This window comes from Chiloscyllium plagiosum, chromosome 14 (genome assembly GCF_004010195.1).
Source record: "Chiloscyllium plagiosum isolate BGI_BamShark_2017 chromosome 14, ASM401019v2, whole genome shotgun sequence".
NCBI lineage: Eukaryota > Metazoa > Chordata > Chondrichthyes > Orectolobiformes > Hemiscylliidae > Chiloscyllium > Chiloscyllium plagiosum.
The window spans coordinates 46,300,851-46,326,748 of record NC_057723.1 but is presented as its reverse complement, the minus strand read 5'-3'; the positions used below and the strand labels follow the sequence as shown (position 1 = coordinate 46,326,748).

The 25,898-nt window shown below is 38.2% G+C and overlaps 1 protein-coding gene and 1 long non-coding RNA gene across 8 annotated transcripts in view; one reads left to right on the top strand and one right to left on the bottom strand.

Moving 5' to 3' along the window:
- Window positions 1-7,284: 7,284 nt before the first annotated feature.
- LOC122556689 (G protein-regulated inducer of neurite outgrowth 3) overlaps window positions 7,285-25,898 on the bottom strand; it is a 31,695-nt gene continuing 13,081 nt past the window's right edge. Inside the window, exons 1-2 of one of the 5 annotated variants that reach the window (XM_043703731.1) lie at window positions 10,824-11,291; window positions 7,285-10,299 (exon numbers count right to left, since the gene is read on the bottom strand). In XM_043703731.1, the coding sequence (XP_043559666.1) occupies window positions 8,943-10,178 (1,236 nt within the window). In that variant the 5' untranslated portion in view covers window positions 10,179-10,299; window positions 10,824-11,291 and the 3' untranslated portion in view covers window positions 7,285-8,942. Of the gene's footprint in view, window positions 10,300-10,387; window positions 10,462-10,522; window positions 10,546-10,621; window positions 10,769-10,823; window positions 11,292-25,898 lie in introns of those variants that run through there. The other 4 variants (XM_043703732.1, XM_043703734.1, XM_043703733.1 and 1 more) reach the window with 4 other exon arrangements.
- LOC122556690 lies at window positions 11,249-24,011 on the top strand. 3 transcript variants are annotated; one of them, XR_006313612.1, is made up of 3 exons: window positions 11,249-11,311; window positions 20,857-21,068; window positions 23,743-24,011. It is a non-coding gene; the product is annotated as an uncharacterized LOC122556690 (long non-coding RNA). The 3 variants fall into 3 exon arrangements; XR_006313613.1 differs by lacking the exon at window positions 11,249-11,311 and adding an exon at window positions 19,575-19,616; XR_006313611.1 differs by lacking the exon at window positions 11,249-11,311 and having other exon boundaries at window positions 19,628-21,068.

Here is a 25,898-nt window from a genome sequence, read left to right as displayed (position 1 = left end):
GGCAGCTGTACTACTGATTGAGCTAGTTGGGTCCTAAAGGAAATAGCTGCTAGTCTGAGTCTTTGGCAAATGGTAAGAGAATCAACAACAGAGAAAAACATGCTTACCAATTTTCTGGCTGCAGATGCATCTGTCAATGACAGCATCGGTAAGAGTGATCACCACACAGTCCCTGTGGAGGTGAAGTCCTGCCTTCACACTGAGAATATCCTCCAACAGATTGTGTGGCACTATCATCATGCTAAATGGGACAGACTTTGTACAGATCTAGCCAATCAGGACTGGGCATCCATGAGATACGATGGGCAGAATTGTACTCCAGCACAATCTACAACCTCATGGCCTAGCATATCCTCTACTCAACCGTGACCATCAACTAGGGGATCGATCCTGGTTCAATGGAGAGTGCAGGAGGGCATGCCAGGAGCAGCACCAGACATAGCTGAAAATGAGGTGTCAACTTGGTGAAGCTACCAGACAAGACTTCTTGCACACCAAACAGCATAAACAGCAAGTGATAGAGCTAAGTGATCCCACAACCAACGGATCAGATGTAAGCTCTGCATTCCTGCTTCATCCAGACATGAAATATGGTACACAATTAAACAACTCACTGGAGGAGGCCACTCCAAAAATACCCTCACCCTCAATGATGAAAGAATGCAAAAGATAAAGCTGAAGCATTTACAATAATCTCCAGCCAGAAATGCTGAGTGGGTGATCCATCTCAGCCTCCTGTAGTGGTCCCCATCATTACGGATACCAGCTTTAACCATTTCGATTCACTCTATGTGATAAAAGAAACATAGAAACATTGAATCCCCACAGTGTGGAAACAGGCCATTTGGCCCCAGTCCACACCGACCCTCTGAAGTGCATGCTACCCAGATCTACCCCCCTAACCTATTCCTGTAAACCTGCATTTCCCACGGCTAATCCACCTGGCCTGCATATTTCTGTTCACCTTGGGCAATTTAAAATGACCAATTCCCCCTAATCAGTTGGAGACACTGGATACTGAAAATATTATGGGCCCTGACAACATTCCAGCAATGGTAATGAAGAATTGTGCTCCAGAACTTGCTGCTCCCCTTCCAGTACAATTAAAATACTAGCATCAACCCGACAAATGTAGAAAATTGCCCAGGTATGTCCTGTACATAAAGGCAAACAAATGAAATGTGGCCAATCTACTCTCGATCATCAGTTAAGAAGGTGTCATTAACAGCGCTATCAAGCAGCACCTGTTCAGCAATAACCTGCTTTCTAATGCCCAGTTTGGGTTCCGCTATGGCCACTCTGCTCTTGACCTCATTACAGTCTTGGTTCAAACATGGACAAAAGAGCTAATTTCCAGAAGTGGGGTGAGAGTCATGGCCCTTGACATCAAGACTGCATTTGACTGAGTATCAAGGAGCCCTAGGTAAACTGGAATCAAAGGGAATCAGGGGAAAAACTCTTTGCCGATTGGAATCATACCTTGCACATAAGATGGTTGTGGTTGTTGGATGTCAGTCATCTCAGATCCAGGCCACCTCTGCAGGAGTTCCTCAGGATAGCGTCCTAGGCCCAACCATCTTCAACTGCTTCAACAATGATCTTCTGCCATCATAAGGTCAGATGTGGGATGTTCGCCGACGATTGTATGATGTTCAGTACCATTTGCATCTCCTCAGATCCTGAAGCAGCTCATATTCAAATGCAACAAGATCTGGACATTATCCAGCCTTGGGCTGATGAGTAGCAATCAACATTTGTGTCACACAAATGCCAGGCTATGAGCATCACCAATAAGAGACAATCTAACCACCACTCTTGATATTCAATAGTGTTGCCATCTCTGAATTCCCCCACTATTGGCATCCTGGGGGTTAGCATTGACCAGAAACTCAACTACTCACAACATAAATACTGTGGCTACAAGAACAGGTCAGAGGCAAGGAATACTGCAGCGAGTATCTCACCTGCTGACTCCCCAAAGCCGGTTCACCATCTACAAGGCACAAGTCAGAAGTGTGATGGAATATTCCCCATTTTCCTGGATGGGTCCTGCTCCAACAACATTCAAGAAACTTGACATCATCCAGGACACAGCAAATTACTTGATTGGCACTGCATCCACAAACATCAGTTCCCTCCACCATTGATACTCAGTTGTGGTAATGTGTACTATCTGCCAGATGCACCACAAGAATTCACCAAAGATCCTCAGACAGCACGTTCCAAACCCACAACCACTTCTATCTAAAAGGACAAGGGTAGCAGATACATGAGAATGCCACTTTCAAGTTTCCCTCTATGCCACTCACCACCCTGACTTGAAAATATATAGCCATTCTTTCACAATCCTGGAATTCCCTGCCCAATGGCATTGTGGGTCAATTCACAGCACTCGGACTGCAGCAGTTCAACAAAGACCTTACCATCACTTTCTCAAGAGCAACTAGGGACAGGCAATAAATGCTGGCCAGCCAGCAATGGCCACACCTCACAAATGAAGAAAAAAATCAAATGGAATTAATGGAAATCCTTCCTGTATTGTTGCCATACATTTTTTAAACAACAAATACACCATTAAGGGAAGAATGAACATTTTAAAAGAGTGTGAATCCAACCTTTTACTTACGAACATATGGGAAAAAAAGATAAGGGCCAAGTTTTCCATGTATTGTGTTTTAGACTGACATGATAGAAGCTCTTTAGACCATCAGCCCATTCTTCCCTAACACTACCACATCCTTCACTGAGAAGCATAAAAACATTAGGCCAATTTAGAGATAATAAAATTGTGAAAAATTAATCTCTGGAGTAACTTTTGGTTCATTTTTGCCTGTAGATAATACCTTATCCCATTTGATTGGCACTAGTATTAAAGTTTAATCTTAATTGAGATATTGTTCCCTTCTGTTCAATGGAAAGTGTGTTTCTGTAGACAAGCTTTCAATTCATGCGTCAGGAACTGTGTTCTTGACTATGAAGTATGTTTGTATAGCAGGCCACAAGGTGCACTTTTCAACCGGAAAGTAATATATCTTCCTACACTACTTTTCTGATCATGGTGACTAATAACAATCCCCAAATTAACAGACAATAATACCTCATTTACGCTGGCTGTTATGAATCGTGTCTTTTTTTAGTCAGAATGATGAACAAAAGCAAGATTCAAATCAACTGATTTAAATTAATTGTAGTACTCAAACCTAAAATGTTATCATCTAAAAGGGGAGTAGGTGCTTCAGAACACCACCATTAGCAAGTCACACCATCCTGACTTAGAGATAATTTGTTATTCTTTCATTGTTGCTGGGCCAAAATTATGGAACATCCTATCCAGCAGCACTATGGCTGGACTGTTCAGCACAGGCTGCAGTGGTTACTGTGGAAGGCTAACCTACAGTGAACATTATACCAACAGTAATTAGGATTAGTACAAAAATGCTGGCTTTGCCAGCGATGTCCACATACCATGAATTAAAAGAAAACACTACATGCTTTTAAAATAATAAAAGCCAAGAAGATGCAGCAAATGTTGAACTTTTGTCTTTAAAATCTGTTAGAAAGCATACAGGCATTAATGCTAGTTGTGGGTATGTGTTCAAAAGCACAATGAATACCTGATGAGATGCCTGATTTCATCTTTAATAACCTTAGAACATTACAATTGTGTTTTCCATTAGAGGAATGACCAATGCAGGCAATGTTTCTGCAATACTTCTTCTTCTGAAAGTGACACCAGGGATATATGCTAATTGTCCCTTTCTAGTTCAATCTCTAACTCAGACTTGGCATAGCATATTAAAGACAATTTTAGGATGTAAAAGAATTAGGCTAATTAAAATGTATAACATGGACATTCCTTAAGCCTGGAACAGGATAAGACTCTGACCTATCACAAAGGCTATCTGCAATAATTTAACAATCCAGTCCACATGGTAAAATTGCAACGTGGTTTCTTTCTGGTTTTAAATACTGGAATTAAGTAAAGTTATATTTTTTTTAAGCTCAGGATAGGTGTTCAGTTAGTTTGTGATGACTACTAATAGCTGTGTTAAGTAAATATCAATGAATCTAAATTTTATTATTTGTTTGTTTTAACTCTCTACATGTTTGATGTGCATCCACATTAGTATTACTTACTTTGTCAGCATTTAAAATCCATATGGCAGAACATATCTGTTACAAAACAGGTAAACCAAAGCGATACAATGTCTTTCGTAGGTGCATTAATAACACAGGTCATACACAAGGAAATGGCTATTTACCTAAAAATAAACCACAGAATGAGATGAGCCATAAAAAACAAGCTCAAAGGTTGAGTGACTTACGCAGTTTTGTGTCAAGATATGACTTATTTTTCGATAGATAAATTGTAAGCAGTGGTAGTCCATTATACTTTCATTGTGTATTTTATTACGTACATTCTGCGAGGAAGTTTGTTCCCTTTGTAATTCAAAATAGCTTTTTTTATTCTTTGTGTATAATTTTGGAGAGGTAGAATAGTTGACAAAATGTATTTGAGGACAGCTATGTGATAGTATTCAGTGGAATTCTGAGGCTTCAATCAGTGTCTGTAAGGCTTGATTTTTCCTCAGAAAACACATTAAAGGGATATGTGAGTGGCAAGGTAGCATTTATTTCTAAAGGCCAAATAGCATCTGAAAATAATTTCCATATAAGCACATAAGAAGTAGAATAAAGGAGTTATATTAAATAGGCATCGTAAGTGCTCAATACAGTAAATATCTATCACACAGTTGAGATTGCTGAAGATAATAATTTTTTAATTCTCTTTTCAAAGCATGAAACAGGGATAGGAAACTAGAATTCAATCAATACGTCTGAGTTATAAACATCATCTACAGAAAGGAACGAACAAAAGATATATTAGAGTACAGAGAAAAGGCTTTCTCGCTGCACGAATGAATAACAAACTGGATTATCACTTCATAGGGATTACGAGGAAGAAAGAGTAAGAATTGGAGAAACATGATGAATATTCCAGTATAGATTCAAAAATAGTTTGTGTTTGAATAAACCAGATCTGGCATCCTTCCATCTCCAAAAGATAATGGACAGGCAGCAAACAGGTCCATTTCAGATGGTGTGCCTTAAAGTGTTGCACTTGTGCTGATGGCTGAAGATGTCAATCCTTTACAGCGTGGTTCTTCCACAAGTATCACAAATGAAATTATCAACTGTCATTTCGAGTTATTGTTGTTTTTGGCATTGGTTTCTGATGCCAAGTTGCTGTAGGGTATGGCAGCCCACTTGAAGTGTTGCCATTTATTCCATCACCAGCTCATGGCTCTGAGGAGTGATAATCAAGGTCCTTCATGTCAAAGGTGCTGCATGGGTCATTGAAGCAGAGCTTTGAGTATCCTCTTATCTGACACTGGATACTTAACCATACAGAAATTTCTTGTGAATATGATCATCTTCTATCCTGCAGATGCGCCCAAGACCAAAAAGTTACTTTATTTCAATGATTGCCAACAAACTACCTGTGCCTTTGAGAGGACTACTACTTTTGTGATTTTATCCTGACAGGGGATTCATCTAAGGTGCTGCAGATAGTGAGGATGGAAGTTGTTGAATTGATTTTCTTGATAGCTGACTAAACACAAGAAGAACTGCAGATGCCGTAAATCAGAAACTAAAATAGAAGTTGCTGGAAAAGTTCAGCAGGTCTGGCAGCATCTTTGAAGAGAAATCAAAGTTAACGTTTCAGGTCTGGTGACCTTTCCTCAGAACTGAGGAAGGATCATTATCATAGAATCCCTACAGTGTGGAAACAGGCCCTTCGCCCAACAAGTCCACACTGACACTCCGAAGAGTAACCCACACAGATCCATTCATCTACCCTATTAGCCTATATTTACCCCAATTAATGCATCTAACCTACACATTCCTGAACACTAAGGGCAATTTAGCATGACTGATTCACCTAACCTGCACATCTTTGGACTGTGGGAGGAAACTGGAGCAACTGGAGGAAACCCATACAGACTCGGGGAGAATGTGCAATCTCCATACAGACGGAGTCACCAGACCCGAAATGTTAACTTTGATTTTTCATCACAGATACTGCTAGATCTGCTGAGCTTTCCCAGTAACTTTTATTTTTGTTTCTTGATAGCTGCATTGATTCACAGTCCGCTGAGAGCACATGTCTCATAAACCTTCAACCTATTCCTAAGGGTCAGCTTGATGTTGTTCCATATGTAATTCATAAATTGACTAAAGGTAGTAGCTGCTTTACCTCTGTGCACAACAAGTTCTGCATCAACGAATGGATTGTCTTTCCCTGTTTTCCCAAAGTTGTAGAATTTGCCAATCTCTACAAGAAGGTGTTAATATATTGTTCCACTAGTGCAGTTTTCATGATTGTTATAGTCAGGGGTAAGATTTGGTAGACACAGTCCATGAGTTTTTTGAGGATGAATTTCAGTATAGGCAAGTGGCATGGCATCATCACAAAAAGGAGTTCCCCGATCATGACATGATGTGCATATATGCATTTGTTTTTGTTATCAGTCATAATAGATTTGAGAACTTGTCAATTGACCTAGCATATAAGTAAACTTCTCCATGTCTGCTGAGACGGCAAAAATTGGGAATGTGCATCAGAGAAGAAGATGCAAAAAAGAGTGGGGCTTGGGACAGAGTCTTGTTTCACTCTATCTGTCACTCTGTTGAAGTGGAATCATCATACTGTACATCGCTGTGTATGTGCTCATGGTAAGAGCAGACAAGATTCAGCAGTTTTGGCGGACAGCTAAAGTTTCTGTTAGTTCCCTTCTGCTCGCAGTGTTGATTGCCTTAATGAGATCTATGAAAATAAGATAAAGAGGTATATCCTACATGCCAGACCTCTTATGTAGCTGGTCTATGAAGAAACATGTGTCCACAGTATATCTGCCAGTGCAGAAACTGCACTGTGCTTCCAGATGCACTTGGTCTGCAAGTATTTGGAGTCTTTTAAGTATGACACCAGCAAAGGGCTTCTCCATGATGCTCAAGAGTGAGATGTCCCTGTAGTTGTTGCAGAATGAACTGCACATGTTCTACATATCGCAAGCCACAAATTGATACATCAAATTGTTCTGACTTGCCGTTTTAACATCAGAAATGAAAATTTGAGGCAAAATGATCAAAAATAGTTTTCACAGTTTGGTATCCATTTCAAATTTTGCTGAGTGTTGTGTTATAAGGAATGAAAAGCAACAAATGTGGTGTAACTGTATTCATGTTATCTTTAAACTAAATAAAGAAAATTGTTCTGACTGAAGAGCTTGACTGATATTTTAATCCCTCCAATCTTTTTTGAAATTTTACAACATTTGAGATTACAATATTTTAACAACCCACACTAAAACAATCCATAACAATGGAACAGAAACCTGACCTTGACATATTTTTAAGAAACAATTTCTGGCATTGAGATTGCCCACAAAACAGCAAGGTTTTACAGATAGATTATACCTTGTGAATAAATGGAGCATTGTCCACATAGAAAAAAAAACAAATTATAATAAGAAGTTTGTTGCCTTTTATGATGAGAGGATGGAGTAAACTGTAATATTTAATGGTTATTTCTATCCATTCAACATAGAGCACCCAAGAGATTAATTCAGTATCACATTCAGCAAACACTTTACTTCAGATTTCTGCTTGTCGGAATGGATCAATAATAACAATATATTAATGTAAAGTGACCAATACAAAACTTGAATCTACAATTATGTTAGCTCACATACCACTCAATAGCAGCCAAGTTAGTGTATAAGAAACGACTTCAGACATTAGCTAAACTGAGGCAACTATACATTTTTGGGTTTTTTTGTATTTGTTCAATGGATAAGTTATACCCATCTAATTAGATTAACAGCCACACTGGAAAGCTAGAAATAGTTAGAAAAATAGAAACATAATTGTCAAGCAGTGCTGGGACTGTATTCACATTCTACTGATCTGAAAATATCTTAATACAATTGTATTAAATAATTTAATTGAAGTGTTCAGTTTTCATTTGTTGCAGTTCTGTTAACCAGGTAAACCATACCCAATTATTTTGTTTTCAGTTAAAGTTTTAAAATGCTCCTTGGCAAGCCCTTATTTTGTATAAATTAAAACAAATTTATCTACTGCACAGAGGATTTAGCGAATTATGCAGAGGCATTTATTTCTTTAATAAGGGCCAAATGTTATTCTGATGAAACATATTATATATAAAAGGAAAATAAAAAGTACCTCAATGATTTGTTTTAGAAACTGAATATAGTTTCCAAATAAATGTACTTTAAAAAGGAGATTTGGATGATATGGCAATGCAGCTGAAATAAACATCAACCAATGGCACCACCAGTCTGAAGCTGGGTTCATTCTGCAATGACACTTCTTGACCTCCCCCCACATAACTTCATCTCTGGAGGGAGACACCAACTTCAGACCAGTGATTCCCCACAAGTGAGGGGGCTGCAGGGAAATAGGAGAAGCTGCATTAATCCTTGTCAACCTTTTCAGAGCAGTGGTGATAGATGCCAGGAACCTATTCTGCCAGCCATTTTGTTGTGTGCATTTGGTCTCCGATAGCAAGATCAGATAATGGGGATAAAATAGTAATCCTAATTCATTTCTTGTGAAACATGTTATTATTACACATGCACTGCTGCAATTCTAGAAAATGTGCGGCTGGATGAATAGTTCAATTTTAAAGACGTTAAGATAAAAGAAAGACATTGTAAGAATAAATGAAACAAATTATCTGCTTTAAGCAGATTCTTCACTTGCTTATGTACTTATAATCTTTGATCACTGTGACACAAATTAATTTTGGTGATTAATCAACTTGCCGAGGTAAAGCATGAGAAAAATAGGGAAATGAAAGGAAATGGTTTTCATGTTTCTTCGTCATTTAATCAATGGGCCCAATCAAATGGAAATCATTCTGCTGCAGTGCTCCCACGGGTACAGCACTGTGGACTTCTTATGTTGTGCAGAACTGCTTGAAAAACATTACTTTGCCGTCTCTTGTTTTCTTCCTTTCTCAAAGATTCTTTCCTTGAAATGGGTTTATCATTTTGACACACTTCAGTGTTTTGTTTGCCATGCTCCTCTATTTGTTTTTCCAAATGTTTCTGGATAGCTAGTCCTAGCACTTCTGCATCCATGGATGCTCCATAGACTTCCCATGTCATTCCTTTTTCATCCCACTGGACATCGCGCACTGGCTCTGGTTGCTCATCTTCCATGACCTCCACTTGAACTTCAGGGAGTGTAGCAAGCGGGGTCTTCTCTAATGGAGTCATTGGGCCAGTGGCTACTGATTTACATTGCACTGTTATATCCACCTGCATCTCAACATCTTTTCTTGGTGGTGTAGTGAGAGATGATGAGGTCACTGGACATGCTGCTGTCTTCTCCACTCTTTGATCTCGTAATCTGACATCAGGGATTTTAAATACTGGGTAGTTACCTAAGGGAGCCAGGGGGCTGGTGGCAACAGATATCTTCTGCACTTGAATAGCTACCTGGACCTCAGCATCTTGGCTAGCTGTGGCAGGTGTTGATATCTGTGAAAGGCCTTCAGCTGTCTCAATGTCTGTATTCACTTGCTCACTCTGCTGACAAATTTCTAGCCTGTTTATGTCTGACTGAAGAACTGATCCAACATTTGTGGGTTTTGCCATCTCTATCTGGTTAAGGGATTCCTGAGGGTCAGTGCAGCTGGATGTTTCCATTCCCCTGTCCTCTATCTCGCATCCTGTCAAGGGCGTCTCTGAACCGTCAACATTCAACCCTGTGCTTTCTTTAATATTGAGGCAAATGGCTTCGATGGCATCGTCAGTGCTGTTACTGAAGGCGCAGCTGGATTCTTTTTGCACCGGCTCCTTGTTTAAATCATTCTCTGGAGTTTTATGCGACCTGCCAGTTTCTGTATTGGCATTTTTAGGCACATTAATGCTCGTCTCCACCAGATGGCTGTGATTTAGATTGTCTGGATTATTGGCTGTACAAGGGCTAGAACAACGAGCCTGGCAGTTGGAATGCAATGCAGCTTTTCCAACTTTCTCTTCTTGGTTATTACAGACAGCACCCTCTGGCAAACACTTATTCTCCATCTCAACTGGCTCTGATACTGAGACTTGCAAACTATCGAGATCTTTGATGGTCCCCATCTTGTTTCATGGTAACGTGGCGCTTTCAGTGAACTGCCTGGGCTCTCTCTCTCCCGTTTATAATGGGCTGTTTGTGTTTTTCTCAGATCCTTGGAAGATTGCCAAACGGAAGCTTTCGAGTCTGAAAAGGGAATAAGTAAACCGTTTACAAAATGAAAAATGCAGATTATTAAGAACTACACTTGAAACAAAAAGGTCAGTTGTCTTACATTTTAAAATAACACGTCCTGTTATTAATTTCTCCAAAAGTACTCTGAGCTCAATCCAACCCGATTGTTCAAGACCTGGGAATAACAGGAGTAGTTTTGGTCAGCATTGGTCTGTCTGGGAGAGTCTGGGATTACCTGCACCTCCTGGCCTTTGCGACGAACCCGTGAAATAAGGCATTACCTAAAGATTTCACCCTTCACACACACACACACAGACATAGAGCAGCAGCTAACCCGGTTCCCCGTCACTGTCAGGACAAAGTGGCTGCATTGCCGACAGATTCCCAGTCTAAAACCCCGAATGCATTCTCGGGGATAGTTCCTCTCACGACGGAGTCTGTCCGTCCTCACGCCAGGGAACACGGCAGACACTTTTGCTTGGGGATGAAATCTGTTGGAGGGGGGTAATGGGCAGCGACCGAGTGAAAGAACTGACCTCGCCAGCCGACAACCGGCAGCTGTCGCCTTCTTCCAGGGCGGGGATCCTCCCCTCCACCCTTCTCTCTCTCAGCAAGCCTCCTGTCGGCCTCTGGGGACCTTCCAGCACCGTAACCCCGCCGGAGCTCCAGGGGCTTTCCTGAAAGCACGCTCTCGCTTTGAGCTTCCTCACTGGGTTCTTCCTGCTTCACATGCGGAGGGACTGCTTCACACTCACTGTGGAGGAGGCATCGGTCTCTCTGGAAACGTCCTCTCTCTCTCTCTCTCTCCCCCTGTTGTGTTTCTTTCTTGACCTTTTAATCGATCAACATTTGACCGCCCCACGAGGCCAGCTCCCACTCCGAGAAATAAGGACCATGACCGCGCCACACAAAACTGAAGCGCTGGCAACTTGGATTATCTAACCTGGGGAACAAAGAGGCGATGGGATTGAATGCTGGCTGGGATCGCCATTGGTAAAGCGTGCGGTGTGACTGCAGTGTGCAAGTGAGTGTGTGGGTGGGAGTAGCTTTCCAAGTGGGTATGGTGACAACACCACCTCCCTCTTTAACACGGTTTTAGGTTCATTTTGTTTTGGCTGGAATGAATGACTTGGGACAGTTCCAAGGCTCCTGCCGATTCCAAATATGTTTGGGAAAGGTTCGTGTTGGCACAGCGTGCAAGAATTAAAGATTCAAAGGGAATGGAGAGAATTGCCTAATTAACCAGCGGGTTTTTATCAAGCTTTTATATAGCCACTGGATTTGTTTTTTAAAAAACCCTCCAAGTTTCAGAGTTTGAATGTGCGTTGGGGCTGGGGGTAGGGGAGGTGTTCAGCGATCGGGAGAGTCTGGAAAGCGTTGGAAATTCCAGGCAATCTCCTTGATCGCAACCACATGGAAGTTCATCAATAAAGTGGAAGTTTCGCCTTGTCAAACCAGCCTTAAGGCGACGACAGAAGCTTAACACGGGGCTGAAGTGGAATGTGGCTAGATCAGGGAATAACTCCGAATCGGTTATCTGAAGGCTAATTACCCTGGTTTTGGTGCACAACCAGCACTAACTTGGTGCAATTCGGATTGTTTCCTGTGTTTTTTCTTTTGTTAACGTGCCAAGTATTTATTAGTCACACTGCATCTATGTGAGTACTGGTTGCCACATCAATCATGCTTTAGAAAAGGCTGTGTTTCCTCCACTGACATCTTCTTGATTAAAATGAATTTATCAATCCTGAACTGAAAGTAACCAGTGGACAGATTTGAAAATGTTATGCATGTCGGTTCCAGCTAATGAAATGGTAACCGCGAGCCTGGATCAGTGATTAGCTTGTAAACCCTAAATGTCTCGATACATGAATCTATGTAGCAGAAATTGACTGTGAATGACACATTTCAAATGATAAATCGGTATATTGTTTAGTGCAAGGTAAATCCGCAAGCAATTGGGGAAAATCACAGGCAAAACTTACATAATCAGTGTTTGTTTTAAACACATTTTACTGGACAGATTTACAACAAATAAGTCAGTAAATAAGAACGACATCGGGATCAACATAAATCGATATTCGGAGTTGTGTAAATAATTTTAGGAGTCATATATATTGTAAGCGATATATATATTGTCATATATATTGTCATACCATATACCAGATGTAAGTGAGTGCACAAGCAAATAGGGATTGAGACATCGTAAATGCATTGCAATCTTCCTGTTAGTCCATTGCCACTCTTGCAACGCAGTGATGGGTGTTATATGCTTAGGTTCTATTCCGAACTGGCGTTGTGCATGCAAGCCATTGGGTCCTGACAGTGGTGGAAGGATGAAAATTTGATTTCCAGATATTTAAGGATATTGCCGAATGTCTGGGGAACAGTCACAACCTAAAAACGCCAACCTATTAACACCACTGAAATTTATTCGGGCGTTTCAGCACATTCGTAGTGTGGAGATTATCCCAGTACCTTATAATAAGATTCACATAATACAAGATGCACCTGGACGTAATGCTACCGATGTACAAAAATAATCATGAACATTAATGTTGGCTCGACTACTATGTATTTTAAAACTTGAACCCCATTACTGTTGTAAGCGAAATTGACATAACGGAAGTAAGGGGCTTGGGCTGGCTGCACTAGTTCGGGTAAAAACAAGTGCGCGGGAATTGGATTCCCTGAAACTTCTGAACTCTTTTTTGTTGTAATAATTTTAGTTTCATGATTTGACATTTCAGCAGGGTTACTCTGACACAAACTTAGTTTTCAACTAAAATATTTACTGATGAGCGCATTCTTGCTACAAAATTTAGAACGTGAAAGTCCAAAAATTAACTTTGCTAAAACAAGTTGGACAATGTTCCTCCCCATCTGAGATAACCCAAAACATTGACCAAATGAAGGGCTTCAGATAGCATAAGGACATGAAAACTGCTATACTGAAAGTAAGTCACAAAAAACTAGCTGTTTTATTTCCATTTCCTCTTATCCAAAGTGCAACCATTTTGGGGAATGGTATACATCACCGAGGACTCTAAGAATTCATCTGTCTACTTGTCATGATCTTGCATTAAATAATTATGTAAATATTGCACCTCCAACATGAACCTGCAAAAATCCCAAATGCTTTCCGCTAAATGATGTCCGTTCGATACGCATTGAAGAGATTGATGATTAACAGGATTAGCAAACACATGTAAAATCACTTCAGTAAAGGCCGTGAAAAACACTCTTTAGAAAATAGCACCAACATCCCCGTAGTATACTGGTGCCTCTGTGGATTAAAAGGAAGTCTGCAAACATTTGTGATTCCTAAGGTCTTGCTTCTTTATGTACATCAATTGCATGTAGCACATGTAGAAATAATGCTCGTAAGATTCAAAGGGGAACTGTGCCATTCCCGTTGCAAAACCGAATGAAAATGACGTGTTTGAGGAAGTAAGATTTTGTGGGGACTTCAAGACCATTTTGGAAAATACACTGTTGCTAAAGAGTAAGATGATTTGTTAGCTTTACATTTACCAGTAACCAAATTTGCGAAATACCCCTAACGTTCAGCCGATATTGCAGGAATTAGTGTGAACAAAATATAAAACAATTACAATTGCATTCATTGCAATTGATCTAATAGAAAACCTTTGCATTGACATTTTTATGTAGTTTTTACACGGTAGCAAAGTCTTCAGTGCATGCTGGAAATAATTCTACGGTTATGAAAGCCGCTGTACATCTGGCGGTCCTTAAGAATTCTATTGTACAAAACGAGTGTGAAGAAACTGGGAAGTAGATTAGATTAGATTACATTACAGTGTGGAAACAGGCCCTTCGGCCCAACAAGTCCACACCGACCCGGCGAAGCGCAACCCACCCATACCCTTATATTTACACCTTACCTAACACTACGGGCAATTTAGCATAGCCAATTCACCTGACCTGCACATCTTTGGACTGTGGGAGGAAACCGGAGCACCCGGAGGAAATCCACGCAGACACGGGGAGAACGTGCAAACTCCACACAGTCAATCGCCTGAGGCAGGAATTGAACCCGGGTCTCAGGCGCTGTGAGGCAGCAGTAGAACCCAGATTTTCCATTGGCCGGACAGTCGTTATTGTAGATTGGAGTCGCACATGGGGAAGCAGCAGGCTCCTAAGGAACTGGCCCGGAAGTAGAATTTTTAGCTGTGTAATTCCTCAACACTTGAAACTCTTTGAAAGTTTCCACTTAACCAACGTGGCACCCCACTTGCCTTGCACCTTACCCCCTCTTGGCATCCAATGCTGGCATACCACATCTCCCCCAGTTGGCATCCCACCAACCTGGCACCCAGCACCCTATGCTGCTGGCATGCTACTTGCTACTTACATGGCACCCAACCCCTCCCCTCCCCCCCCCCACCCCACTCAACTGGTATTCCACCCTGGCAGCCTACCCCACCTAATGCTGGCACCTTTCCAAGCTAGCATCCTATTAATCTGGCATTGTATCACACTTAACCATCTAGCACCCTAATATCATTGTTCTAAATTGACCAACAGGATATTTACATCTCAGAATATAGCAGCTACCTGCTGTGGAAAGAGGATACAGCTCTGATAGTTCTGCACGGTGAGAGGGCTGTCAGAATGGAAATGTGGCTCTGTGTTTCTGAGGGAATCCTAAGTGGGACATCCTCTCAGAAATGTAGAGTTCCCTTTTTTCATAAAGAATGGGAGCAGCAATCTGCATGAGATAACGACTTCTCAGAAAATCTGACCCCAAATGGCTTCTGCACTAAACATAATGAGATGTAACTGCCCTTTTTGTAAAGAAAATTGTTAAATAGTCAATATCGTGTTCAACTGATCAAGCTCCTGTTTTATCAGGTCCTTAAGAAAATGGACTAAGTGTGAGATGGAGTAAAGTAAGTGAAGAGTTAGAAAACATTTCTTGTAACATTAGTTACATTGCAACTTTTGGGAGAATTGTAAACTATGTAAAGGACAATGTAAAACTCAAAAATACATTGACACATTGGTGGAGTGGGCAGATTGGTGACAGATCAAAATTCAGTATAGAGAAGTATGAGATGATACCAAGGTGGTACAAAGAATATGGAGTGATAATATAAAATAAAGAGTGCAATTGTGAAAGGTATGCACACAGCACAGTGTCTGGAAATCTGCGTAAGGCATTAAAGATGGTAGGACAATTACAGCTATTAAATTGGCATACAATATTCTAGATTTTATTAATAGAGGCACAGAGTACAAAAGCAGGGAGGTTGTGCTGAACTTATATAGGGTAGATTGAACAATTTGGGCCTGTTTTCCTTGGAAAGGAAAGGCTGAGGGGAAATTTGGTAAAAATTTTCAAAATCACAAGGGGTCTGACTATAGCAGATTGGGATAAAATGTTTCCACTCTTAAGAGAATTGAAAATCAAAGAGCACAATTCTAAAATGTATGCCAAAAGAGACAAACGCTGGGTGAGAAAAATCTGTTCACACAGAAAGTGGTTTAGGTTTGTAATTCACTGCCTGGAAGTATAGTGGAGGCAGATTCAATTTATGCATTTAAAAGGGCATTGGATGATTATTTTAAATAGAGGCAATGTGCAAGGTGATGGGGAGAAAAAGGAGATTAGCATCAAATCAAAATGCTCAAAAGATTTTGGTTCAGACACAATGGGCTGAATGGCCTCCTTCAGCATGGAAACAATTTTGTGATTCTGTTATCATAGATAAGCAAACAAACAGGAATCTGTTTTGAAGTATTATACCAGCACTTCATTTTCATATATTTTTGTACAGCCCAATCTATTTGTAACATTTTCCTATTACAAAAATAACTTGTACTTGTTTAGTGACCTTAATATAGTAAAACACACCAAAGTATTTAAAGTTGTTCCAGTAGGGATGGCATTGCATTTCATTTCATTTCATTTCAAGTATGCAACTTTGAAAAGAGAAACTGCACCCAAGTTTGAACACTTTGCATACTGAAAGAAATTTCAACTTGAAAAAAGGGAGGCTGTTTGGGCAAAGTTCATCAACTAAGCAGTGTAGTGGAAGAAAGTGAAAAAAAAATTAGTGATTGCTCTGATCATTTTTGGAATGTCGAGAGAAGACCAAAGTCCTTCTCCAGATTCAAGAAGAGCTTAAAAATGAAAGTTAAACCTGACAGGATTTCAGATTTGGAGCAGTTTGTGTTGGAGTGGGGTGGATAAAGTTAAAAATCACACACACCACGTTATAGTCCAACAGGTTTATTTGAAGCAGGAGCTTTCGAAGCACTGCCTCTACATCAGCTGGGTGTGATTCAGGACCATGATATCAGAACACAGTATTTCAGAAACCTATGCTGCATCACATTTGCTGAGTTTTCAGACTTAAATAGTGCAATTTGCAAATAAATATTGTGCTAATTTTGACATTATGTTATTCAGAGCAAACTGAAGACTTAAGACATGAATAAGTGCACAATATTTTATAAACCAAATGCAGGCAAACTGTGACATATTTCCTATTTTTGTGGGGCATTGGATTGGTTAGGGAAATATTAATTGCATGGGAAAATAATATTTCAAAAGTCTGAATATTTATAATCAGATTAGTACCCAAGGAAATGCAGGGTTGCATGTGTCTTAAGAAATGCAACAATGCCTGAAAAGGACAAATTCTAAATAGTTGAATTTATGTTGTATACAATTGGCTTTCCAATGATGAAAAATCTCTTATATGCTGTAATAACTATTGCCTTGTAAGTCTTCCGTCAATGCAGGAAGCTATTCATGCAGCAGGCTAATGCATTTATCTCATCAATAGCATGCTAAATCATTGGCAAGTCTATTTATAAAGATATTTACTATAAAAGTGCTGAGTAGTTGGGAGTTATTATTTAATGTTGAGGATTATTATGAAACTTACATTTTCGGAAGAGAAAATGGAGCTTGTCACTAATTCTATCATGTTTTTCATGAATGCTGTTAATCCTAGCATAGTAGTGTGAACAAGGAGAAAGTAGGTATGTTATGTAACAGTAGTTGTTGACATTGAGAATAACAGTGTTACATAGGTAGTTAAAATGTGAATTCTTTCTCATATATAAAAGCTTATCACATATTTGAGATCGTTTTTAAACATTATTCTTAAAATTAAGAAATGATGTTTTCTATTACTCAAATTAAGTAGAATATGCAGGACAATTTAATTATTATCTGTAAGATATAATTAATATACAATTATCCTTCAATTTAAATTACATCAGATTATAATAAAACACCATTTCATTTAGGATTTTTTAAAACTGCTCTTCATTATAGTTTTAGATAGCTTCTATTCAAAAATATCCCAACCTATGAATAACAAACAAAAACTGAATTTGTTATCTGCCAATCCAGCTTTCTTGTGTATGCTAATTAATAACTGGGTGTGGACCAGTTTTAATTCAACCTCGCTGATTTATCATCAGCAGAATTTTTTTTTACTATTTTAAAAAATTGAAGAATAGAATATATGTGTCAGAAAAGATTTACTTTGTTGTGTAACAGGAAGTACAAAGCCAATGACAACGGTGTGCTTCCACATTGCAATGATTGAAAACATTCACCGTAAAGGTGGTTACAAAATAAGCATAACATCTATCCTGTAACATGAGTAAATTATTCAAGAATTATGAAAAAGATTAGATTTATGAAAAAGGTTAGAGTGTGACTGTGATGAGATCATTATTTGTACAGATAATAACTCAAGGTCAATTAAACTTCATTTGTAATTTGTATTGTTTATTTCAACATGTTGGACAATAACAGGGAGTTTCCCAATTGATGTAATATCTGTTATCTGAGGAGAAAACCCAAAGATTAAGACAGATCAAACAAAATTGTGGAGTTAAAAGCACATTTACATATTGGCTAAATGAGGACAAACTGTGAGTTGTAGCAGATTTACATATATGGAGTTAGAAGAATGCAACTATACTTAGTCAATTGAAAAGAGCAATAGCATGTTAACTAATGTGGCTTTTCATTGTTCTGGAATTAATACTAAATTTATTTCTCACTGATTATTTTACTGTTTGCTGTATTTCTAAAGTTGTAGACCAGACCTACAAGAAGTACTCCAATTTCAATAAAATATCACAGAATATCCTACATTCATTCTGACTCTAAATTTATGTAAAGTATCCGTCTTTCATTAGTGGTATAGCAGTTCAGTTGTTAATAACTATTGTTTTGGGGTGTGGTATGGAAGTGGTATAGTTGTGCAAAAGATTTATTTTTTGTGTACTATATAAAATAACTAAACCTTGCAGTTTGGCAAATTCCACAAATTTAAACAGTTTAACTGTAACACCATACTTAATTTTTACTGTCTGTCTTTAGATCAGATTGAAAGTAAAATAAAAGGTGGACAGAGCATTACATCAAATACGTAAAGGGTTAGCACCTATCTTTGAAAAGTGTGTGATTTTATGATTATGGGTCAAAATCCTAAAGTACAATGGTCATTTTTAACTTGAAGTTCCAAATGTGTTTTTTAAAACAGGGCCAATATAGCCAAGGTCTGCTTTGGATGTAACTCCAAAGCCTGTCAGCAGTGGAATGTAACATATTAAGTGGGTAAATCCAGTGGCCCTTTGTCAAAACTGAGGAAGGCGCTCATGTTCTGAAATTGCCACATTCTGGAACTGTCACGTTCTGCAGCAGGTTGGGTGACCGCTTTGTGGAACACGCTCACTCTGTCCATAAAATGACCCTGAGCTTTCACTTGTCAGCCACTTCAACACACTGCTGTGCTCCCATACCAACATTTCTGTCTTAGGCCTGCTGCAGTGCTCCAGTGAAACTCAATGTAAGTTGGGGAAACAACTCCACATCTTTTGTCTATGTATCTTACAGTCTTTAGAACTCAATGTTGCGTTTAACAATTTCAGAGCATGAACATCTTTCTCCATGTTTGTTATCCATTGCCACAACCCCAGGTCCTGTTCTGTATGGGTTGCTGTCAGCACAGCTGACATATTTTCAACTGTTCACACTCCCCTTTAGCACCCATTCACAAATTATCTCTCTCACAGTTTATCATCAGCAATCCCTTTGACTGCTGCTTTTTTCTCTCTATTTCTCGACTCACTCCGTTATCCCACCCTCCCTTCCGTCACCACCACTGTTTCCCAGCTGCATTCAGTTCTGATAAAGGGCCACTGGACTCAAATAATTAATTTTGTTTCTCTCCCCACAGATGCTGTCAGACTGGCTGAATTTCACCAGCGTTTTCAGTTTTGTTTCAGATCTCCAGTATTCACAGCTCTTTGTTTTATTGGAAACTGGAAAAGAGGTAATGTTAAATAAAAATGATGTTTAAGAATATAGAAAACTATCATCTATACCTAATTTGGAATTATTAAATGATACTTGAATTCAGGAACATGGTTTCAAATGAACAAAAAACTTTCATACTAATCCCAGTAATTATTCTTCAAATATTCATCAATACATGGAATACTGTTCCAAATTTTGCAATGGAGGAAAAAAAACTTGGAGTTATTTAAGAAACAGTAAGATATTAAAAAGAGTGGAGATTTTATGATCTGGATTAATGAACTGAGATGGCCTTCCTCATCTGAGATGATCTTGTGAAAGGGATGAATCTTTAACTTGATAACTAAAGTAGACTTCAGAGTATTGCATTCAAGATGTGGAGGACAAGTATTATTTGGGTCTGGGAGAAAGATAACCACTCGGAAAAGGATCCTTTTAAAATTATCTTGCTGAAATAACTCAGTTAAATTAACGAAGGGGTTGGGCAAACAAAGAAGGGAGCCCATCTTTCCTCTATTTGGCACCATAACAAATTAAAGAACCTTGCTTGGGTCTGGTTTAAACAGTGAGTAAAAATGATATTAGAACTTCATGGAAGTACATTCTAATTAAATATGGGTCTCTTTGAATCTGTGTATGGAAGAATATTTTCCACTTTACACCAATATTAAATTTGCTATGTAAATCTAAAGTCAAGACCTAATTCTAGACTGGAACAAAGCAGATTGAGATTCCTGAAGGTGATACTGGAAGGAATCAAATCTCTTTGCAATGCCAGATCTTTGTTTCACAAGATATTAACTTAAATATTTAGGTTCTCCTGATCCGTTCTCTAGTTATTTATATATTTAATCTGTTCAAAGAGAACTCAATCCAGATGTGTATCCACTCATTTTCAGAAATTAATCTAGGTGGTATAATTAGAATTTCAACTAGAAAGGAACCACAGTATTGAAATCAAGAGTTTACGTGGCTGCATTTTGAAGTATAGTTGATAATCTCAAATCTATTGCATCCTAAAATTTTGGGATGAAGATCTTTGTTCCTTCCATAGAAAAATGCTGCATACAAATTGGAAGGGAAAATGGATGGCCAGTTTGGGCAAAATGAAAAGATGTCCCAGGAGTCTTACTAGATTTGGAACTAAACATGGTCAACCCGAACATCAGTCAAAAAAAATCAGTTGTATGCTAATTGCAAAAATTGTAGAATATAAATCAGATTAACAAATGTTCAATGTTATAATAACTGTGTAGCATCATAGAATCAGAAAATGTTACTGCACTGAAGGAGGCATTTCCAGTCCCAATGCTGAATATGCAATTTGAGTATTCACGAACATTTGATTGCCAAGACAGAAAAGAGATTTTCCAGCTCTGAAGACAGTCAGGAGGACAACTGGACTAGTATCATGGTCAGAGAGATGTTGAATGATGGCAGCAATTGGATTTTTCAAACTGGAAAAGAGGTAATATTAAATTAAGAATATAGAAAAATATCATCTGTACCTAATTTGGAGTTATTAAATGGTACTTGAATTCAGGAACATGTTTTCAAATGAACAGAAAAATTTCAGACTAATCTCGGTAATTATTCTTCAAACATTCATCAATACATGGAATACTGTTCTAAATTGCGCAATGGAGGAAAAAAAAGCTTGGAGTTATTTAATAAACAGTAAGATATTCAAAAGAGTGGAGATTTTACGATCTGGATTAAAGAACTGAGATGGCCTTCCTCATCTGAGATGATCTTGTGAAAGGGATGAATCTTTAACTTGATAACTAAAGTAGACTTCAGAATATTGTATTCAAAATATGGAGGACAAGTATTGTTTTATAATAAGTTTCCCAAGTCACAAGGTGACAAAGTTTACTCCCAGCATGCTTCTGCATTGTGTTCCAGATTATAATATATTTTGCAGTTGTGAAAGTCTGAATTCAAAAGCAAAATTTGTAATGTATTTCACTTGACTGATGAAGATATTGGTGAAACAGGAAATACTTATTTTTCTGTTGATACTTCAAGAAGTAAGGATGTGGTATTTTTTCACATTTAAGCAATTTTACATTATTGCATCTAATTCACTATTTGTGATATATCTAAATGATTTTGACTTGGATTTAGAAAGATTGATCAGTAAGTATGCTGATGATATGAAAATTGGTGGAATGGTAAATAGTGGGGAGGATAGCCTTAAATTACAGGAGGCTATAGATGGGCTAGTCTATTATTTCACATTTAAGCAATTTTACATTATTGCATCTAATTCACTATTTGTGATATATCTAAATGATTTTGACTTGGATTTAGAAGGATTGATCGGTAAGTATGCTGATGATATGAAAATTGGTGGAATCGTAAATAGTGGGGAGGATAGCCTTAAATTACAGGAGGCTATAGATGGGCTAGTCAGATGGGCAGATACATGGCAAATGGAATTCAATTCTGATAAGTTGAAGGTGATGCACTTGGTCAGTACAAACAAAGCAAGAGGATATATGATGAACAATAGGACTTCGGGCACCGAAGGTCAGAGAGACCTTGGTGTGCAGACTCATTGGTACCATAACGTAGTGGGACATGTAAATAAAATGATTGAGAAAGGATGTGGGATCCTTGCCTTTATTAACGGAAGAATAGTATTTAAGAGTAAGAAGGATATATTGGAACTATATGAAATTTTGATTTGGCCATAACTAGGGTATTATGTACAGTTCTGGAATCAACATAATAGGAGGGATGTGATTGCACTAGAGAGAGTGCTGAGGAGATTTAACATGTTACCTGGACTAGAGAGTTCTCATTATGAAGAGAGATTGGATAGATTGGGTTGTTTTATGGAACAGAGAAGACTGAAGGGGATAATGATTGAGATGTATACAATTATTGATGAGACCTCTATGACCCTAATTTAATTATGTATCTCTTCTTCTAATTGACACTAGGTGGATGAAATGAAAAACATTTAGATAATAATTTCAATTCCATGTTGAATTATAAGAATGGTGTCTTTCACTATAAAAAAATTAAGCCTTAAAATTTAAACATCCCTTGCACAACTTTTGTTAAGTGGTAATGATGAGAACACATCATCTTGACCTCCTGTCGTTGATATTCAGTAATTGTGTTCTTTTCACTTGTTTTTTTTCAGCTTCTTTATTTCTCCAGTTTAGTTATTTAGTTTCAAACAATCAGAATTCTTAATATACTTAAACAGTCAATATGCCTTCTTTATTGGACTGGTTTAATAATGTGGTACGATGTAATTTTAATGTGCATGAAGGCTGTGCTTAAATAATTTCATGCCAAATCCACAATAATAATTTTACAGTTTAGTCTAATGAGAATGTTTGGAAAATGTCTGTTATGCTAGTATATTTTTCCAGCTTGTTGTCCATAATTTGATGAGAAAATATTGTTACAAAATTCTAAATAACTGCATGGCAACTCCATCAGAAATTGTGAAGCATAATGTACTTGAATAAAATCATGGCAAAAGAAAACAGCTGAATATCTGAGGCAGCCCGTGCAAATTTTTCTGGGAAATATCGATGCAGACTGTTTTCTACATTAAAGCTACATATCAGAAAGGGGCAAGAACTGAAAGTCTGTCTTTTCCACCTGTGGTTTTAGAAACAAGTGCGTATTACTTTTAACTTTGATATGCAAAACTAATCAAATTTAGTGCCAGGTTATAGTCCAACAGGTTTATTTGGAAGCTCTAGCTTTCAGAATGCTGCTCCTTCATCAGTTCATCAAAAACTCCTGATGAAGGAACAGCACTCTGAAAGCTAGTGCTTCCAAATAAACCTGTTAGACTATAACCTGGGTGTTGTGTGATTTTTAACTTTGTCCACACCAGTCCAACACCGGCTCCTCCACATCAAATTTAGTGCCAACTGAACACATGTATTGCATTGACAATTGTATATGACACGGAATATTATTCCATTTTGTGGCCCAGAAATGTGCCGTGTAATTTATTCAGTTTGATTATATTTACATATTCTTTGTACTAAGGACATTATATACAAATGTTATTTCAAACAATAATTCATTTGTGAAATTTAGCACTTTTACATAAGAATTCTCAAACTGTGGCAAGCACTAACCTATATTTCATATCCTCATATTCACAGGAATAATATTAATTTTCTCCATTATGAACTGGAATAGATTCAAGTGTGGAAGGAATACATCTTAGCAACATAATGGACCTGGTTTATTTCCATGGAGACTTTTATTTGGTAAATTTTGTGGATAAAGAAGAACTATTATGTTATTCCTGACCAATATGTTTTACTGTTCACTGCTGTTGCCATCTCAAGATCTTTTTTATTTTAAGAAAAGACACGCAAAATGGAATGTATATGTTACACTTTGAATAAATTGATAAATGGGAACCTTACTTTGTCTCCAAAATGAGGTGAAAGTGTTGCTATGGTAACCATCAGTACAGTGTAATTTTTTTTGTGCGAGTCAGAACTTTTTGCTTTTTATCGATTCAAGTACAATACCAGAACATAATTAATGTTCTTGTGGTTACGCTAAGCAGTATCATAAACAGAATCAGTACAGCAAACCAGCAGAAGTATTCTGCTCATAACAATTGTGGCTGTTGTTCTACAAAGTAATTTAAGAATCATGATTAGAAAATAGAAACACTGGAGTGAAATCCTTGTTTAATCATATGTGCTTTAATTCAATAGACAAATTACTATAAATTTCCAGATCAGACAAATTGTTTAGGAAACATTACATGTAAGAATTAAGCAAGTTTCCTCTGATATTATTATTCCAATTGATAGTGGTGGCTAAACCAATATATTGGAGGAATATTTTAAAAAGCCTTACTTTGTCTATTTCCTTGTTCTCATGAAACAAAGTCAATTATTTCAAATAATAGTTATCACCTAGCAACGCCAGTTAAAAAATTGTCCCAATTGTGAATAAACATCCATCATTATAAAAGTTACATGTATGAATTCACGCAAGCATCCCCTTTACTCAAGTTTGCAGTTAATTTAATCCCTAAACACATTCTACACAACACATTATTGATGTGACGTTTTAATTAGTCAGTGAAATGTAGGATTGGAGACATTAATGGTATTTTACGTTACACATATATTTCCAATATAGAGCTGATGAGTAACAATGCCTCTTAGTTCATGTGTGAAGAATTTGGCCACTTCATAAATGATTGGGAAGTTCAACACTTTACATAATCTCCATAATATTTCCAGTCAAAGCAGAAGCAGAAATTGAAGCATGAGGAGCCAATACCGAAAGCAGTGCAGTGTTGGTCAGAGGAAACTGAAGGGCTTCCGAGGCATTGCTTAGAGTTAGTGGACTGGTCCATATGCAAAAACTCAGTGACCAACCTTAACTAGTATGCCACCAGCGTTACCCCAGGATGGTCTGAGGTTGTTACCCAGGTCAGTGCAGTCTCAGCCATCTGGAGGAACGCATGGCAAAATAGGTAAAAGGTTGACAACATTCTCCACTCTACAGTATAAGTGCCATCATCTTCCACACTCACTTTATCTCTACGACTGCACATACTTCCTTCCAAGGCTCATGCTCTACCACTCTCGCTACTGCTTGCAATATCTTTTCTCACTTGCTGTTACCCATCCCAGTCACCAACACCCTGTGCTGCCTATTCACTCATTTTGGTCTCTTCCCCACTTGCACCAAAAGTGACAGCTGTGTCACCCGCTTGCATTTCACATCTAGTTTGAGGGAAAGAGGAATACTTCTAAGACCATTTTAAAGAAAGAACAGTTATGTGGGCATGAAAGCACAGCTGGCCAAAATGCATTGAAAAATTAGGTTGAAGCATAGGTCGGTAGAGATGAACTGGCAGACATTTAAAGGGGCCTTTCAAAATACAGAGACTCAAAATAATGAGTAAAAAGCATTCCAAGGCATGGACCCACCAGTGGTGGCAACTGGAAAGTTTAAAAGTAGAACCAAACCTGAAGAAAAACATAAAATTTTAGGTCCTAGATCAGAATATTGGGCACAAATCTAAAAAAAAATTAAAAAGGAGGGAAAAGTCAGAATATAAGAGAAAGCGAGCCAGAAATACAAAAACAGTCTGTAACAGTTTTGATAAAAATTTAAAAGAAGAATTAACAAAATGAGCATTGGTCTAATCAAAAGTGAATCTGGAGAATTAGCAATCTGTTTCCTGAATCAATATCTAGAATTCCCTTCCGAACAGCACTGTGGGTGTACACACCAAGAATTGCAGTAGTTCAACAATCTAGCCCACCATCACCTTCTCCAG